General features: G+C 46.5%; 1 protein-coding gene across 1 annotated transcript; it reads left to right on the top strand.

The window, feature by feature from the left end:
- Positions 1-1,573: 1,573 nt before the first annotated feature.
- Positions 1,574-3,259, top strand: LOC125538133. The gene is made up of 2 exons (XM_048701432.1): positions 1,574-1,820; positions 1,900-3,259. Exons 1-2 carry the CDS (start codon positions 1,574-1,576, stop codon positions 3,030-3,032), a joined length of 1,380 nt encoding a protein of 459 aa, XP_048557389.1. The 3' UTR covers positions 3,033-3,259.
- Positions 3,260-18,711: the final 15,452 nt, after the last annotated feature.

Consider the following 18,711-nt stretch of genomic DNA (forward strand, 5'->3'; position numbering starts at 1 on the left):
GGCGCTCACGCGCACCTCTCATAGGCGAGCCCATTATGGAGACCAACATTTGATGGAGTAGCGTGATTTTCCTTGGTTCTCTAGTCGCAGTTGACCAGTCGGGGTTAAGCGGTCAATTGTTGACTGTTGACTATTTGAAAAAAGTGATCTTTTTTTTCAAAAATCAGGAATTAGAAAAAATCATTCACACATTCGAAAAAGTTTACGGGTTCAAAAAAAAGTTAAGAAATTTGGGAAAAAAGTTCATAGAAAGGAAAGCAGTTTCTAATTTTGAAAGAAGTTCATAGATTTGATTTTTTTTGAAAATTTTGAGAAAAGTTAATCAAAATTAAAATTTATAGTAAATAAAAGGAAAAAGAATAAAGAAAAATAAATAATAAATAAATGAAATAGAAAAATAAATCAATAACCATACAAACCAGTCTAGAAATAAAAAATAAAATAAAATAAAAAACCCGGCTTGAAAGCTTCTGGAATCTTCCCAAATCGGAAAGAGGTCTCTCCTGTTGCACCCCTCAGATAGGCTAGTCCAGGTTCGAATGACTTGCGTAGAAGGCGCCAAATAGAAGTCAGGGGATTTGATGCTTGGTTTGGGAAGAAAGGTTTTTTTTCTGAGGAATAAGTTTTTTAGTTTTCTGAGACAAGAATGTGCCTGGGGCAAAAACTGTGAGGGCTGATCCTTTGGTTATAAGGCCCAGAGCCCACGACATGCCGATTCTATAAGCGGAGAAGAAAATGATAAGACGGCTAAACGCCAAATCCTATTCGGCGCCTTAAGCGCCGAATATAGTGCATTTTGTACAGGGCGCATACCCCCCTCGTACGCTTTGGTTTGATAACGGGCCGGCCCATCCCACGTCCGCCTATTCTTTTTTTTTTCTGTTTCTATAGACTGCAAAAAGAGCGCGCGCAAGGCAGGATTCAAATCCGCGACGTATGTCTTAAAGTACGACGTCATTACCACCCGACCAATCGACCTCGCATGTTACCATAGTGGGTTGTTCCCTTTTCACCTTCTTCTTCTTTCTTCGTATTTTTCTCTCTGTTCCTTTTTTCTTTCTTTTTCCAAATCCGTGAAAACAATTGCGAAAGAAATTCGTGAACATTTTTTCTTGAAAGTTGATGAACTTTTTTCAAATTCGTGAACTTTTTTCTTGAAAGTTGATGAACTTTTTTCGAAATCGATGATCTTTTTTCAAATTCATGAACTTTTTTCTTGAAAGTTGATGAACTTTTTTCAAATTCGTGAACTTTTTTCTTTAAAGTAGATGAACTTTTTTCAAAATCGATGAACTTTTTTTTTCCAAATTGCTGAACTTTATTCAAAATTTATGAACTGTTTTCAAATTCGATTATTTTTTTACAAAATTTTGTGATTTTTTTCCAAAATCGATGAACTTTTTTGAAATTCGTGAACTTTTTTTTTTAAGTTTGATGTTTTGTTTTTGAAAATCAGTGAACTTTTTAGAATTCGTGAGCATTTTATTTTTAAATTATGTTTTCTGAGATTCCAAATTTATTTTTTGAAATTTAACCACGAAACGATCGAGTTTTTTTCGCTTCAGCAAACAGAATGATCGAGAAGGGGAAGCGCGCATCGTTCGCGAGCGCGTCGGCACGTTCTTGGGCCGGCCCACATAGCCAGGCGCGCGGGCGCTGGTTTCCTCTACTGGCGCATAAGGCGCCAGCGAGGAGCTCTCCGGCTAAACCTAGATGCCACATCCTATCGCCGCCGCCACCGCCGCCGCCGCCGCCGCTGCAACCGCCACCTTCGATTCGGCGGAATTGGAGGGGAAGACACTTGGATCTGTCTGCTGCAGGTATTATGCCTTATTTCGCCCGTCTTTTACTTCCTTGTTTATATCATTCATCATCTAATTCGTGATCTCTGTTTTGCAGGAGGAGTGGGGAGAAATAAAATGAAGGCGCGGCAGTTCCTGAATGTGGTGATGCAGAGGTATGGCAGTGTCAGCTCGTATGCGGTGAGTCGCATCAAGCCCGAGGAGCACCTCTTCTACAGATCCACCGCAGAAGCACGGGCAGCAGCAAAATCTAAGTTTAATATGGAGTGGCCATCATCAGCCGTGGCGCCACCATGGATGGAGAGCATCTCGCGGATGCCTCCGCCCAGGCTCGGATTCGAACGGTCCATCTCAGACGACAAAAGACTGGATTTTCTGCCCTTCTATGAACGAAGCATCGGTGGTGCTAGCAAGATCCTCTGCGTGGACGCCGAGGGGCACACCGTCCTATACGACATGGACGCCGGCTCCCTCCAGCTAATTCCCTGCCTCAACAGTCCTAAGGGGAGCAGGCCCATCGGCTTCTCCGCCACTAATGCCGAAGCCTCCGACCCCGAGCGTGCTGATGCCTTCTACGTCATGGGAAGGTACCGTGTCAGCCGCAGTCCCTGCAACTTCGAGGCACTCATGTACAGCGACCCTTCCAATGGCGGGAGGTTGAAAGGCTGGCATTGGCACCGGCTACCGCCACCACCTGTCGCTGATGACAATTACAATGTCATTTGCCATGCGCTGCTTGCCATTGACGGCCACTCGATTCTTGTTGTCTCCTCTGGAGAACAAAGCTACTGCTTCAACACGACCAGTCGCAAGTGGTTTAAGGCCGGCTCCTGGACACTGCCATTCTTCGGTCGTGCTGTGCATGTACCAGAGCTCGACAACCTCTTGTTTGGCATTGACAATGATGAACACCACTTTTGTGCAATGGATATCTCCCCTCTACGCTCGGACAGTGGCCCGCCTTTGGCGTACAGTTGGCCACACCTTGACGAACTGCCTGAGGACTGGAGGATGCTAGACTGCAGCTTTGTGTACTTGGGAGCTGGCAAGTTTTGCATTACCAAGGTCTTTGAGTTTGGTTTCAACAAACGCACTGGCAACCCGACTGACACAGGTGCTGTCATGTCTGGCGTGGAGGTAGTGCGCCACAAGAAGTCTGGACTCGTTATGGTCAACCATAGGTCCAAATTCTACAAGTTCATCATGGATGACATCCAGTGTGTCTTGTAAGGGTAACTCACTAGTGAAAGGGGAGCAAATAAACTGGTATGTCCTAGAGGATTGGAACTGTGTGTCTTCCCCTTTCCATTCCATATGTATTTACTATTTAGTACTGTAGTTACAACTTCAGCTATGTTAGTTTTTGGGTAGTAGTGCTCATTTCCTTTCAGTATGTTGTATCACTATATTTGCGCCGTTGCTGTATACATAGCTTCTTAGGTGATTTTATTTTATTAGATGGACTAGAATCTTGATGAAATTATGATATGGTTCAACTGGTAAAAGCCTGAATGGTTTGAAAAGCTGGAATGTTCATATAATGTATAGTGGAATTAGTGATTATGCAAATTATCGGATAGAAACACCATTTGGTGCAGCAATGTTGTATCTTAGAGCTGGATTTTCAAGACGGGTGCTAAAAGTGGGCAAAGCTCTACTATTAGAGGGGAGTCTGCGGTCGTCGCGATGGTTCCACCCCCTTTCCTACACCACAATCCATCCACACCACACAGCAGTATAAAGAAAATTACAGAAAGAAAACCTAGAAAATACAAGCTGGTTGGAACCCATGAAATTACAGAAAGAAAACCGAGAAAATACAACTCGGTTGGAACACATGAACCCAACACATGGCTCCACTCCCCATACATCTGTTCACTCCTTATAACCCCTTGGCACCGCCATGATCGCATCACTTGATGCGCCGCTACTGGGTCGTCGTTCTCCGCAAATGTATGCAGTTCTCCGTGCAGGTCAGGATCCATCCCGATCACTCCCAATGTTACAGCGTTGGTAACATTTTGATTTTTGGGAGGATTGCGTCTGTTTGGTGCTGGGGTTAGGGTTGTGGACTTGTGGACATAGGTGTTTGGGGCCAGCCAGCTAGGGTTTGAAATCTATGCCAAGTATGTTTGACATGTTAACTGTTTGATCTTTGCCAAGTCCTGATCATGACATTTATGCCATTTACTCTATCCTCTGATGTGTATGTCATATATTTCTGTCATGTTTGATCTTTGCCAAGTTCTGAAAACAATGATGCTGAATTACCAGACCACTTTTAATCGGAAAATAGAGTACATTCAGTTTGAAAACATAGTATATTCAGCCTAGAAACAGAGTACATTCAGTCTGAACTTTGCTTTTCCAAGTGAAGAACAGCAACTGACATGTCAAGTGCTTCAGCCTTTTTCTTTATGTGAAAATTAAGGACAGGATTAGCATGCTTCAGTAGAGGATCTTGCTGCTGCTTTTTCTCCATTAGCCAGATCTCTTCGTCGGAGCACTCATTAACGACATGTATGCAGTAATGCAGATTATCAACTCACAACTGAATTACCTCTTGTTTCATCTTTATATTTAGCCTTTCCCTTTCTACATAGAAAGTTGCCTGCTTTTCCAACGTTTTGATTGGACACTTGGTTGTAGCTTAGCCATCAGATTTGTCTAAGCCAATTACAATATCCTGAGTGCAGGACACCACTAGCTTGAGCTCTGCTGGTGTGCGACGACAGCAGTGGTGCTTGTGGACGGAGAAATGGCAGCAGGAGAAACCTCCAGCGCCAGTTCCCACATATTCCAAAGGATCCGTGCATCCACCTAGCTAACCTGGCACCCCTCCTGCCACGCGGGCAAAGCAGCCTGCTAAAACTGCTCTAATCTGGTTTAGGGGGCTGTTTAAATTGTATTGAAAAGGTTAGGGGGTCAAGAAACTGGTTTTCGACTTCAGGGGGTGGGGTGGCCGGTTTGTGCAACAATGCAACCCCAGGGGGTTATGTGGACTTCTTTCGCTCGGCCTCGTCCCCCGCCTTTCACCTCTGGTGCTCCCCTTTTCATGCCCCCCCGGTTCATAACCTTCGTGCTCGGCCTCGTCCCCCGCCTGATCGCTACTCCCCTGGTCGGTACGGTCTCTCTGTTCTTGCTGAGCCCACTTCCTATCGGACTGCCATGACTCAGCCTGAATGGCAACTTGCAATGGCCGAAGAGCTTGCTGCCCTTGACCGCTCCGGCACATGGGATTTGGTTCCTCCCCCTTCCGGTGTTCGTCCCATCACCTGCAAGTGGGTCTACAAGATTAAGACTCGCTCTGATGGTTCTCTTGAGCGCTACAAAGCTCGTCTTGTGGCCCGTGGTTTCCAACAGGAGCAGGGACGCGATTATGATAAGACTTTTGCTCTTGTGGCCCACATGACCACTGTCCGCACTCTCCTTGCTGTGGCTTCTGTTCGACATTGGTCTATCTCTCAACTTGATGTCCAGAACGCTTTTCTCAATGGCGAGTTGCGTGAGGAGGTCTATATGCAGCCACCACCGGAGTACTATGCCCCTGACGGTATGGTCTGTAGACTTCGGCGCTCCCTCTATGGTCTTAAACAAGCCCCGCGCGCCTGGTTTGAGCGCTTTGCCTCTGTGGTGACTGCCGCTGGTTTCTTGCCCAGTGATCACGATCCCGCGTTGTTTGTTCACACGTCTTCTCGTGGTCGGACTCTTCTCCTTCTCTATGTTGATGACATGATCATCACTGGTGATGACTCTGAGTACATTGCCTTTGTTAAGGCTCGCCTTCGCGACCAGTTTCTCATGACTGATCTTGGTCCACTTCGCTATTTTCTTGGGATTGAGATCTCCTCGACCTCTGATGGCTTCTACATCTCCCAAGAAAAATATATTCAGGATCTTCTTGCTCGCGCTGCTCTCGGTGATGAGCGCACTGCTGTGACTCCTATGGAGCTCAACGTTCAGCTTCATGCCTCTGATGGTGACCCTCTTCCTAATCCCACTCGCTATCGCCATCTCGTTGGCAGTCTTGTCTATCTTGCTGTTACGCGTCCTGACATCTCCTATCCTGTCCACATCCTGAGTCAGTTTGTTTCCGCCCCCACTTCTGTTCACTATAGTCACCTCCTTCGTGTTCTACGATATCTTCGTGGCACAATCTCTCAGCGCCTTTTCTTTCCTCGCTCCAGCTCTCTTGAGCTCCAGGCCTACTCTGATGCTACCTGGGCTAGTGATCCCTCTGATCGCCGATCGTTGTCTGCTTACTGTGTCTTTCTTGGTGGCTCTCTTATTGCCTGGAAGACAAAGAAGCAGACTGCCGTTTCTCGCTCGAGTACAGAGGCTGAGTTGCGAGCCATGGCTATGTTGACAGCTGAGGTGATCTGGTTACGATGGTTACTTGAGGATTTTGGTTGTCTGCTACTACCTCCACTCCTCTACTGTCCGACAGTACCGGTGCTATCAGTATTGCGCGTGACCCGGTGAAGCATGAGCTCACCAAGCACATCGGTGTGGATACCCACTTTGTGCGTGCTGCTGTGCAGGATCAGACCCTTGCTCTTCACTATGTGCCCTCTGAGTTACAGTTAGCTGACTTCACGAAGGCACAGACTCGAGCACAGCATGGGTTTTTCCTCTCCAAACTCAGTGTTGTTGATCCACCATGAGTTTGAGGGGGGGTGTTAAATGTGTATAGTCTCTGTTTGGTATATCCCCATTGTATAAGGGGTTTCCTGCACTTTGTCACACATGTATATGTAATGGCCTCTGGCCCTCAGTATATGTAATGGTATATCCCCAAAGTTGAAGAATGGCCACATAAGTCAAGTCGGAGCAAGGAACAAAGGAATTTTCAGTTAACTGTGGGAGCATTTGACATATATCATGTACATGTATCATGTGTGTGTATACACACGTTTAGATGGAATGTGCTTATGTTCTAGGGCAACATTGTATGTGCTTTTTTTGATATTTCATGTGATGCATCCAACATAGTAAAGATCATCAATGAAGGGAGCACATGCGTATACAACTCAGTTTCTTCAGTTCAGTAAGATTTATTCATGACGCTGGAGCGTTGAACTACAAGGCGCATAAGAATCTTGTAAAGAGTGTTCTGTCCCTTGATCATGGTCATTATCTTGGCTTTTTCAGCCATGGGATCCTTCTATTGTACTCCTCACTATAGTGCAATAAAGTGACCATGTGAATCTAAAAAACTGGAGAAGAAAATGATAAGACACCCGGAGACTTCTCTCTAGCAAGTGACGCTACAACTTGGCCCCCTCTAGGCTCTATCTGACGTCATCATGTATCCAACGAAAGGGATCGGACCAAGGGTAAAACAGCCCACACTTCGCAGTTTTCGGCAGCAAATTTCTTATGAGAAACACATGGCAAGGCTCCAATCAGGCTCAACGAGTTTGTTGTCTCCCATGTCGCGCAGAGGGTTTAGAGCGAGCAACACAACGGCCGAGGGGGGAGAGGACGGGGATGCCCCCCCCCCCCCCCCACGGGGGGGGGGGGGGGGGGGGGGGGGGGCCCCCCCCCCCCCCCCAAGGAGGGGCTGCTGTAGACTAAAGACCTCCGTGGATTCCTTTCTGGTTATCTGGCGCACCGGTCGATTCCGTTGTAAAGTCAGTAGCAAGCTCTCCGATTTTAAGGATGTCAAATTGCATTTTTTAAGTGCTTTGTAATCATTAGTGCCTTGTAAATGTGAGTGCATCTACAATTGTTACACTGATTCTCAATTTTTATGCCAAGTGCTAAAGAGTTTCTATGCTAAATGTTCTAATGACAAGTGGTAGTGAATTATTCAGTTTTTGCTTCTTCAACACTGTACGTTCCTGCATAATAGGTTCTGTTATTTTTTTATAATTTATTTGTGAGAATCTAAATAGGGAGCTGTCTTCCCCTTGGGCCAATCGCCTCCGTTAGATCTTGAATGGACGTCAGATATAGCAGGGCAAGTCACCTCATCTCTTTCGCATCCTATCCCAGCCGCCTGGTCCATCTTATTAGTTTCTGTGGAAGTGCCTGGTTTCTGGGGTATCATTCATCATCTAATTCGCGATCTCTCTTTGTTGGTAGGACCGTAGGAGTGGTGAGCGATGAAGGCGCGACAATTCATGAATGTTGTGATGCAGTATGGCAGTGGCAGCACCTGGTATACGGTGAGTTGAATCAAGGCCGGCGAGCATCTCTTCTATGGATCCACGGCGGAAGCACGGGCGGCAGAAAAATCCAAGGTCAATATGGATTGGCAATCACCAGGCGTGGTGCCACCATGGATGGAGACCGTACGTCTCGCCGATTCCTCCGCCCAGGCTCAGGTTCGAACGGTCCATCCGAGACAACAAAAGGATGGATTTCCTGCCCTTCTATGGACGAGGCAGCAGCGGCGCTAGCAAGATCCTCTGCGTGGATGCCGAGGGGCACACCGTCCTATACAACATGGACGCCGGTTCCCTCCAGCCAATTCCACACCTCAACAGTCCCAAGGGGAGCAGGTCCATCAGCTTCTCCGCCACTAATGATGTCTTCTACGTCATGGGAAGGTTCCCTTCTAGCTACGATCCCTACAACTTCGAGGTACTCATGTACTGTGACCCTTCCAATGGCAGGACGATGAAAGGCTGGAACTGGCTCAAGCTACCGTCACCACCTGCCTATGCTGACAATTGCATTGTCAATTCCCATGCGCTGCTTGACGTTGAAGGTGACAGAATTCTTGTTGTCTCCTCCAGAGAAGAAAGCCTCGGCACCTACTGCTTCAACACGGCCAGTCGCAAGTGGTTCAAGGCCGGCTCCTGGAGGCTGCCATTCTTTGATCGTGCTGTGCATGTGCCAGAGCTTGACAACCTTGTGTTTGGAATTGCTAATGATGAAGGCCACCCCTTTTGTGCAATGGATGTCATCTCCCGTATTCTCACGAAGAGGGGTCGGCCTTCGGTGTACAACTGGCCACACCTTGACAATCTGCCTCAGGACTGGGCGATGATGGATTGCAGCTTTGTCTACCTGGGAGCTGGGAGGTTTTGCATTACCAAAGTCTTTGAGTTTGGTTTCGACCAACGCACAGGCCACACGACACACACGGGTGCTGTCATGTCTGGTGTGGAGGTAGTGCGTCACAAGAAGTCTAGACTCGTTATGGTCAACCATAGGTCCAAATTCTACAACTTCGTCTCAGATGAAATCGACCGTGTCTTGTAAGGGTAACTCACTAGTGAAAGGGGAGCAAATAAACGAGTATTCCCTCCGGGTATTCCCTCCAGGACTGGAACTGTGCGTCTTCCCCTTTCCATTTGTATTTAGTAGTTACAACTTCAGGTATGTTAGTTTTGGGGTAGTACTGTAGTTCACCGCAACATGGATGCAACTTGTGCTCATTTCGTGCGGAATCTATTTGGTGAAGAACACTAAAAATTGACAACGCAACCCCGAAATACGCGCGCATGAGCTCCGTCGCCTCTCGTTGTGGATCCGGCCGTACTCCACCGCTATCCTTTGTGGTTCCGGCCATACTTCACTACCTCCGCGCTACAGTCGTCCACCGCTACCAAACACCCCCGACCATAGCCGGCCCCAAGCCTCGTCCTCGATGGACCCCAGGCATGACCCGGCGACCGCCCCCGACTGTTGCTGCCCTTCTCGTTTACCGCCCAACGTCCGCTCCGCCGGCCACTGCTCTCTCCTGTGGCGACCCCTTGTTTGCTCCATGTAGATAGTACCCCTCCTTTTTTCTTCTGTTTTTAATATGCGAAATTAGGTTAGTATCATTTTTATAGTCATATATTAAAGTTGATTCTGATGATGATATGGTTTTAATATGACATGTGTTGTGCTTGATATCACCGAGCGGTCGTGTTCGGACTTCTCTTGTCCATTTGTTCATTCCTCTGTAAAACATAGGGTTTGGGAAACTGGCTTGACACCCTAAACGGGGTGTGGCTATCTCATTATATAGACGTACCAAGACGTACAATACAAGGTGTATATAAACTATGTATATACAGTCTAACACCCTCCCTCAATCTTAACTATGGCCCGAAGTACAAAATAAGTTAAGATTGCGCCTACAGCCTACAAACTGTGGTTGTGGAAGAGGCTTCGTGAAGATGTCAGCAAGTTGATCCTTTGAGGAGATGAACTTGATACAGAGTAGTTTTTGTGCAACACGTTCCCGAACAAAGTGATAATCGACCTTGATGTGTTTCGTCCGAGCATGAAACACCGGAGTAGACGAAAGATATGTGGCACCGATGTTATCACACCAAAGAACTGGAGGATGACCTGGAGAGATTCTCAACTCCATCAATAAGGACTGTACCCATATAATCTCAGCGGTAGCATCAGCAACTGCCTTATACTCAGCTTCAGTACTGCTGCGAGACACGGTAGCTTACTTGCGAGCATTCCAGGCGATCAAGTTAGGACCAAAGAACATTGCCTATCCCCCCGTGGATCGCCGATCATCAGGACTTCCAGTCCAATCGGCATCAGAAAAAGCTGAAAGTTCACAAGACGGTGCAGGCTGAAGGGGCAAACCATACGAGGCAGTGGAAGAGATATATTGCAGAATACGCTTCACTGCCAAGAAATGAGATGTACGAGGTGCGTGAAGATACTGACATACACGGTTAACTGCATAAGAGACATCAGGCCTGGTGATAGTGAGGTATTGCAGACCGCCAACAAGACTGCGATACTCAGTAGCGTCATCAGGGGAAAGAGGATCTCCATCAAGGGCAGACAACCGATCAGTCGCAGACATCAGAGTGATAGCATGTTTTCATTTGAGCATGCCATCACGACGCAACAAGTCCAAAGAATACTTCTTCTGAGTCAGAGTCAACCCAGCAGAAGACCGTGACACCTCCACTAGTAGAAAAGGGGGCAAAGGTTCAGGCCGGGTAAGCCCACTAGTCCCGGTTTAGTCTAGAACCGGGACCAATGGGTGCATTGGACCCGGTTCGTGAGCCCAGGGGGGCGCCCGGGCCACGTGGGCCATTGGTCCCGGTTCGTCTGGACCTTCTGGTCCCGGTTTCTGGGACGAACCGGGACCAATGGTCCTGGCTCCTGGCCCACCACCATTGGCCCCGGTTGGAGGCATGAACCGGGACCAAAGGCCCCCCTTTAGTCCCGGTTCATGCCACCAACCGGGACCAATGGTGGTGCCTATATATACCCCCTCGCGCAAGAGCAGAGCACACTGCTCTATTTTTTCTGGCCGAGGAGGAGAGGGCTTGGTGGTGCTCTAGCTCACCTCCTATGCACACAAGGTGTTCGATGGAATGCCCAAGCCACACTACTTAAGCTTTCTCCTCTCCAAGCTCGACCTCCAAGCTCCATTTTCCTCAATATTTGTCTAGGTTTAGCGGTCCGTCACGCCCCGCCCCCGTCTTCACCGCCGTCGATCACCCGCGCCAATCTCATCACCGACACCACCGTGGTGAGCCTCTTGTTCTTATCTTCTTTCTGAAAGGAAAAATATTCTTACTTGTATGTTTAGATAGATACTTGTATCATTTTCTTACTTTTATTATTGCATCTTATATAGTGCGATGGTTTTGGTATCCGCCCCCGTCGGCCCTCGTCCTGTCTATGATTCGGAAGTGGTATATATTATCTTTATAACTATTGGTTCATTTATTGTTTATGAAAATTATGCCGACCAATGTGACATAGATTTTATTTATCTAGGAGGTATGTGAACCGGAAATTCCAACCGACCCTATTGTTGAGAGGTTAAATTTAGTTGAAGAAGAAAACAATTTCTTGAAGGAAAACATAAAAAAAATTGAGGAGGAGAAGATGATGTTGGAGTTGCATGTTGCGGATGTCGTCGATGATCACAAGATCAAGATGGATGCAATGCGCTTGAAGATTAGAAAGATTAGAAAATATGCCGTTCATACCGAGGCTTGGTATCATTATGCCGTTGGATCAATTGTTACCTTGGTTGCGATTATGATCGCGTTTGTTTTCGCATTGAAATGTTTTACATAGTTTCAATGTATGGTTTAATTAATTAGATGCTCTGGAGAGCTATATGTTGTTAGATGAGAACTATGTATGTACTTTGGTTTTAATGTGATGATGAACTTATATTAATTTGGTCACTTAATTATCTATTCATGATTTTCTATAATGGTTTTTGACACACTTAATTATATATAACGCACGCAGATGAACCGACAATGGATGTACGGTGACAGACACACCTCCGAGTACATTAAGGGCGTGCATGAATTTCTCGAAGCGGCTAAGGCAAACAAGCAGAATGGTTTTATGTGTTGTCCATGCCCTAACCGTGGGAATACGAAGTCTTACTCTGACCGGAAAATCCTTCACACCCACCTGCTTTACAAGGATTTCATGCCACACTATAATGTTTGGACAAGGCACGGAGAAATAGGGGTTATGATGGAAGATGGCGAAGAAGAAGAGTACGATGACAACTATGTGCCCCCTGAATACGGTGATGCTACAACGGGGGGAGCTGGTGAAGATCAAGAGGAACCAGACGATGTGCCCAATGATGCTGCAACGGGTGAAGCTGCTGAAGATCAAGAGGAACCAGACGATGTGCCCGATGATGATGATCTCCGCCGGGTCATTGTCGATGCAAGGACGCAATGCGAAAGTCAAAAGGAAAAGCTGAAGTTCGATCGCATGTTAGAGGATCACAAAAAAGGGTTGTACCCCAATTGCGAAGATTGCAACACAAAGCTCGGTACCGTACTAGAATTGCTGCAGTGGAAGGCAGAGAATGCTGTGCCTGACAAAGGATTTGAGAAGCTACTGAAAATATTGAAGAAGAAGCTTCCAAAGGATAACGAATTGCCCGACAGTACATACGCAGCAAAGAAGGTCGTATGCCCTTTAGGATTGGAGGTGCAGAAGATACATGCATGCCCTAATGACTGCATCCTCTACCGCGGTGCATACAAGGATCTGAACGCATGCCCGGTATGCGGTACATTGCAGTATAAGATCAGACGAGATGACCCTGGTGATGTTGACGGCGAGCCCCCCAGGAAGAGGGTTCCTGCGAAGGTGATGTGGTATGCTCCTATAATACCACGGTTGAAACGTCGTTCAGAAACGGAGAGCATGCCAAGTTGATGTGATGGCATAGTGAGGACCGTAAGAAAGACGGGAAGTTGAGTGCACCCGCTGATGGGTCGCAGTGGAGAAAAATCGAGAGAAAGTACTGGGATGAGTTTGCAAAGGACCCAAGGAACGTATGGTTTGATTAAGAGCGGATGGCATTAATCCTTTCGGGGAGCAGAGCAGCAATCGCAGCACCTAGCCCGTGACTCTATGTATGTATAACCTTCCTCCTTGGATGTGCATGAAGCGGAAGTTCATTATGATGCCAGTTCTCATCCAAGGCCCTAAGCAACCCGGCAATGACATTGATGTGTACCTAAGGCCATTAGTTGAAGAACTTTTACAGCTGTGGAATGGAAACGGTGTACGTACGTGGGATGAGCACAAACAAGAGGAATTTAACCTAAAGGCGTTGCTGTTCATGACCATAAACGATTAGCCCGCTCTCAGTAACCTTTTAGGACAGACAAACAAGGGATACCACGCATGCATGCACTGTTTGGATGACACCGAAAGTATATACCTGGACAGATGCAGGAAGAATGTGTACGTGGGCCATCGTCGATTTCTCCCGACCAACCATCAATGTTGAAAGAAAGTCAAGCATTTCAAAGGTGAGGCAGATCACCAGAAGAAGCCCGCCATGCGTACCGGTGATCACGTACTTGCTATGGTCAATGATTTACACGTAATCTTTGGAAAGGGTCCCGACGGACTAGCTGTTCCGAATGACGTTGAGGGACGCGCACCCATGTGGAAGAAGAAATCTATATTCTTCGACCTACCCTACTGGAAAGAGCTAGAGGTCCACTCTTCAATCGACGTGATGCACGTGACGAAGAACCTTTGCGTGAACCTGTTAGGCTTCTTGGGCGTGTATGGGAAGACAAAAGATACACCTGAGGCACGGGAGGACCTGCAACATTTGCACGAAAAAGACGGCATGCCTCCAAAGCAGTATGAAGGTCCTGCCAGCTACGCTCTTATGAAAGAAGAGAAAGAAATTTTCTTTGAATGCCTGCTCAGTATGAAGGTCCCGACTGACTTCTCGTCGAATATAAAGGGAATAATAAATATGCCAGAGAAAAAGTTCCAGAACCTAAAGTCTCATGACTGCCACGTGATTATGACGCAACTGCTTCCGGTTGCATTGAGGGGGCTTCTACCGGAAAACGTCCGATTAGCCATTGTGAAGCTATGTGCATTCCTCAATGCAATCTCTCAGAAGGTGATCGATCCAGAAATCATACCAAGGCTAAGGAGTGATGTGGCGCAATGTCTTGTCAGTTTCGAGCTGGTGTTCCCACCATCCTTCTTCAATATCATGACGCACGTCCTAGTTCATCTAGTCGATGAGATTGTCATTCTGGGGCCTGTATTTCTACACAATATGTTCCCCTTTGAGAGGTTCATGGGAGTCCTAAAGAAATATGTCCGTAACTGCGCTAGGCCAGAAGGAAGCATCTCCATGGGCCATCAAACAGAGGATGTCATCGGGTTTTGTGTTGACTTCATTCCTGGCCTTAAGAAGATAGGTCTCCCTAAATCGCGGTATGAGGGGAGACTGACTGGAAAAGGCACGCTTGGAAGGGACTCAATAATATGCAGGGACGGATATTCTTGGTCTCAAGCACACTACACAGTTTTACAGAACTCTACCTTGGTGACCCCGTATGTCGATGAACACAAGAACAATCTGCGCTCCAAACACCCGGAGCAGTGCGACGACTGGATTACATGTGAACACATCAGGACTTTCAGCAGTTGGTTGGAAACACGTCTCAGAGGTGACAACACTGTTTGTGATGAGCTGTACTTATTGTCCAGGGGACCATCTTTGACTGTATTGATTTACGAAGGATACGAGATAAATGGGAATACATTTTACACGATTGACCAAGATCAAAAGAGCACCAACCAAAACAGCGGTGTCCGCTTTGATGCAGCAACCGAGAAGGGAAAGGACACATATTATGGTTACATAGTGGACATATGGGAACTTGACTACGGACATGATTTTACGGTCCCTTTGTTTAAGTGCAAATGGGTCAATCTGTCAGGAGGCGGGGTACAGGTAGACCCACAGTACGGAATGACAACAGTGGATCTGAAAAATCTTGGGTACACTGACGAACCGTTCGTCCTAGCCAATGATGTGGCACAGGTTATCTATGTGAAGGACATGTCTACCAGACTGAGAAAAAGAAAAGATAAGGAAGCGAATACATCATACAATGAGCCAAAGCGCCACATAGTTCTTTCAGGAAAAAGGGATATCGTGGGAGTGGAGGGCAAGACAGACATGTCTGAAGATTATGAAAAGTTTCATGAAATTCCTCCCTTCAAAGTCAAGGGACCCAAGCATCCTGATAAACGATGAAGATTATCCATGGTTACGGCGCAATAAGCAAATGACAGAAGCGAAGAAAAAGTGAAGACTTTCTCCCGCAACTATTATGATGATACCATGCCAACTTTGTAACAGACGAGTATGATACCATTCTCCGTTTTGTACATGCACATGCTATGCCAACTTTTTCAGAGTTCATTTCAAATGCTTTAATGTCTTATGGTTTGGCCCTCGTAATACCATTAATCCCGGCTCGCTCCTTGTCAACAATGTTCTCACCAAGAACACTCTCAATAGGGCAGCCACGTGGGCCATTGGTAAAGTTAATCACAAACTTGTGATTCACAAAATTTCAAAGAATTCAAATTTTAACTATTATAATTTGAAAACTAATGGCACTAACAGAAAGTTTATAATTTTTCTAAAACTAAAAGCAAAAAGAATTAAAAAAATAAAGCAAAAAACAAAAGAAAATAAATAATGCAAAAAACAAAACAAAAAAACTGAAAAAAATAAAAATAGCAACAATAAGTATTTTGTTGTAAGTAGAAACAAAATAAAATAAATAAAGCAACAAAGAAAACAAAAAAACAAAAAAAGTGTTTTCAAAATTGAAAACTAATGGCATTAACAAAAAGTTTATAATTTTTCTAAAACTAAAAGCATAAAGAATTAAAAAATAAAGCAAAAAACAAAAGAAAATAAAATAAATAAAGCAACAAAAAAACAAAAAAACAAAAAAAGTGCCACCTACTGGGCCCCCACGGCCTGAATACGACTAGAAACCCATCCATGGCCAGGATTCAGGCCCACAGGAGGCCCAGTAGGCCCACAGGCATAACAGTGACAATTAGGCCCGTAAGCCTGCAATGGAGAGAAGCTCGAGAGGGGTGCGGCAGTGGGGCTTATAAACCACTGCGCACCCCTCTCAACTAGCGAGGTGGGACTAAACTTTCGACGCGGGCGCATCAGCACAAGTCCTTTGGTCCCGGTTGGTGGCACCAACCGGGACCAAAGGCCGTCGCTTCCCGCCCTTTGGGCTGCTGAAAAGTGGCCTTTGGTCCCGGTTGGTGGCACCAACCGGGACTAATGCCCACCTTTAGTCCCGGTTGCTGCCACAAACCGGGACTAAAGGCTCTGCTATATAAGTCCACACTTAGGAAATTTTCACTCTCATCTTGCAGTTGCCGCCCCCGACGACGCCGACGCCGCCCGCCCCGGCCCGCCCCCGTCGTCGCCGTCGCCCGCACCCCTGCCCCGACGCCGCCGCCCCGGCCGGCCCCCGTCGCCGTCGCCCGCGCCCCTGCCCCGACGCGCGCCGCCCCGGCCCGCCCTCGCCGGCCCCTTCCCCGACGCGCCCGCGCCTCCTACCCCGAGCGCGCGCCCACTGCCCCGTCGCCATGCTCGCCGCCGACCCCGCGGTCCTCCTGGTCCGGCCGGCGCCCTCCCTAGCTAGCATTTTTTTTTCATATATATGCTTTTTTTCATATATATGCTTGTCTTTTATATATATGTACATATGCTCTCTGTGTATATATATGTTCATGTATATATGCAAAAGATAGTTTTTTAGAAAAATTAGGATTTTTTTCTGTTCATAGATTTTTTTGGTGATATTAATTATTGTAAATATGCTAATGTTTGTATATTCATATGAACAATGAATTAGGGAATACTACTTCATGTATTTTTAAGAAGGAAGAAGAAGAAAAAGAATGAGAGGAAAAAGGAAATAAGAAGAGGAAGAAAGGAGAAGAAGAGGGGAGAGGAAGAAGAGGAGAAATAAATAAGAAGAAGAAAAAAGAAGAAAAAGAAGAGGAGAAGAAGAAAGGAATAGAGGAGAAGAAGAGAAAATAGAATATTCTGTTTTCTCTTCTTCTCCTCTATTCCTTTCTTCTTCTCCTCTTTTTTCTTCTTCTTTTTTTTCTTCGATCTTCTCCTCCAGCTATTCCTTTCTTCTTCTCCTCTTTTTATTTCTTCTTCGTTTTCTTATGTTTTATCGGGTCTGTCGTCGTCGATATACCCCCCCCGATAACTTCAACACGGGGGGGGGGGGTCGATATACCCCCTCCCCGATAAAATTATTTTCCCGTGTATGTATCTCATCGTTGTCGATATTACCCCCTCCCGGTAACTTCAAAACGAGGGGGGGTCGATATACCCCCTCCCGATAACTTGAACACGTGGGGGGGGGTCGATATACCCCCTCCCTGATAATATTATTTTCCCATGTACGTATGTCGTCGTTGTCGATATATAAACCCCTCCCGATAACTTCAACACGTGGGGGGGGGGTTGATATACCCGCTCCCCGATAACATTATTTTCCCGTGTATGTATCTCATCGTTGTCGATATTACCCCCTCCCGGTAACTTCAACACGAGGGAGGGTCGATATACCCCCTCCCGATAACTTCAACACGTGGGGGGGGGTCGATATACCCCCTCCCCAATAATATTATTTTCCCATGTACGTATATCATCGTTGTCGATATAAATGTACCCCTCCCGATAACTTCAACACGTGGGGGGGGGTCGATATACCCGCTCCCCGATAACATTATTTTCCGTGTATGTATCTCATCATTGTCGATATTACCCCCTCCCGGATAACTTCGACAGTGAAAACTCTCGAGGAGTACACCCAAACTAATATATCCATGTGCTGTCATGCTTGTGTAATAATTGCCATGTTGTAATATATATTTGCAGAAACAATGGAGCACAGACGAGACAAGGAAGCAGAAGAGAGGTTGCGTGACATAATCTTAGACAGAGGTGATGTCATGTCGTGTTTTCTTAACGACAATGATGGTCTGGAAGAACAGCAGGGTGAAGAAGCAGGTCTGGAAGAATAGCAGGGTGAAGAAGCAGGTCCGGAAGAACAGGGTGACGGCTCCGGTGACCGAACAGAGTCCGGCCAGGTAAATATATTAGTTAAGCCTGTGCTGAGACTAGCTAATTGATGCATTCATTGTTTTGGTATGTACACATATTAATTAACTCTCGTCTTTCTTCTTTTTTCTAGCCCTCCGGATCGAGCACAACTTCGGTAAAGAGAGGAGGCCCGAAGAAAAAGTTGCACGAGGATGAAAGGTTTGAGATCACAGCAATTGCGCACGACGGCCTACCGATTGAACCCATCCGGACGAAGGATGCATTTACTGCTCAGTGCGGGGTTCTTGTTAGGGACAAGATCCCGATCAGCATCCACCAATGGTTTAAGTCGGCTAAAGAAGACCCTGAGGTGTCTTATGTCAATGATATGCAGAAAGATGATCTTTGGAATGAGCTGAAGGCAAATTTCACCCTACCGCCAGAGGAGGATCCGAAGAAGCCGGTTATAGAGCAATTAATTAAGTCTGCCGCTCTTAAGAAGATGGCAGAGCTATTCAGGAGGTGGAAGAATGAGCTGAAAAGGTTTGTCGACAAAGAAGAGACACC

The sequence above is a fragment of the Triticum urartu genome, chromosome 2, assembly GCF_003073215.2.
Source record: "Triticum urartu cultivar G1812 chromosome 2, Tu2.1, whole genome shotgun sequence".
In the NCBI taxonomy this organism is placed as follows: Eukaryota; Viridiplantae; Streptophyta; class Magnoliopsida; order Poales; family Poaceae; genus Triticum; species Triticum urartu.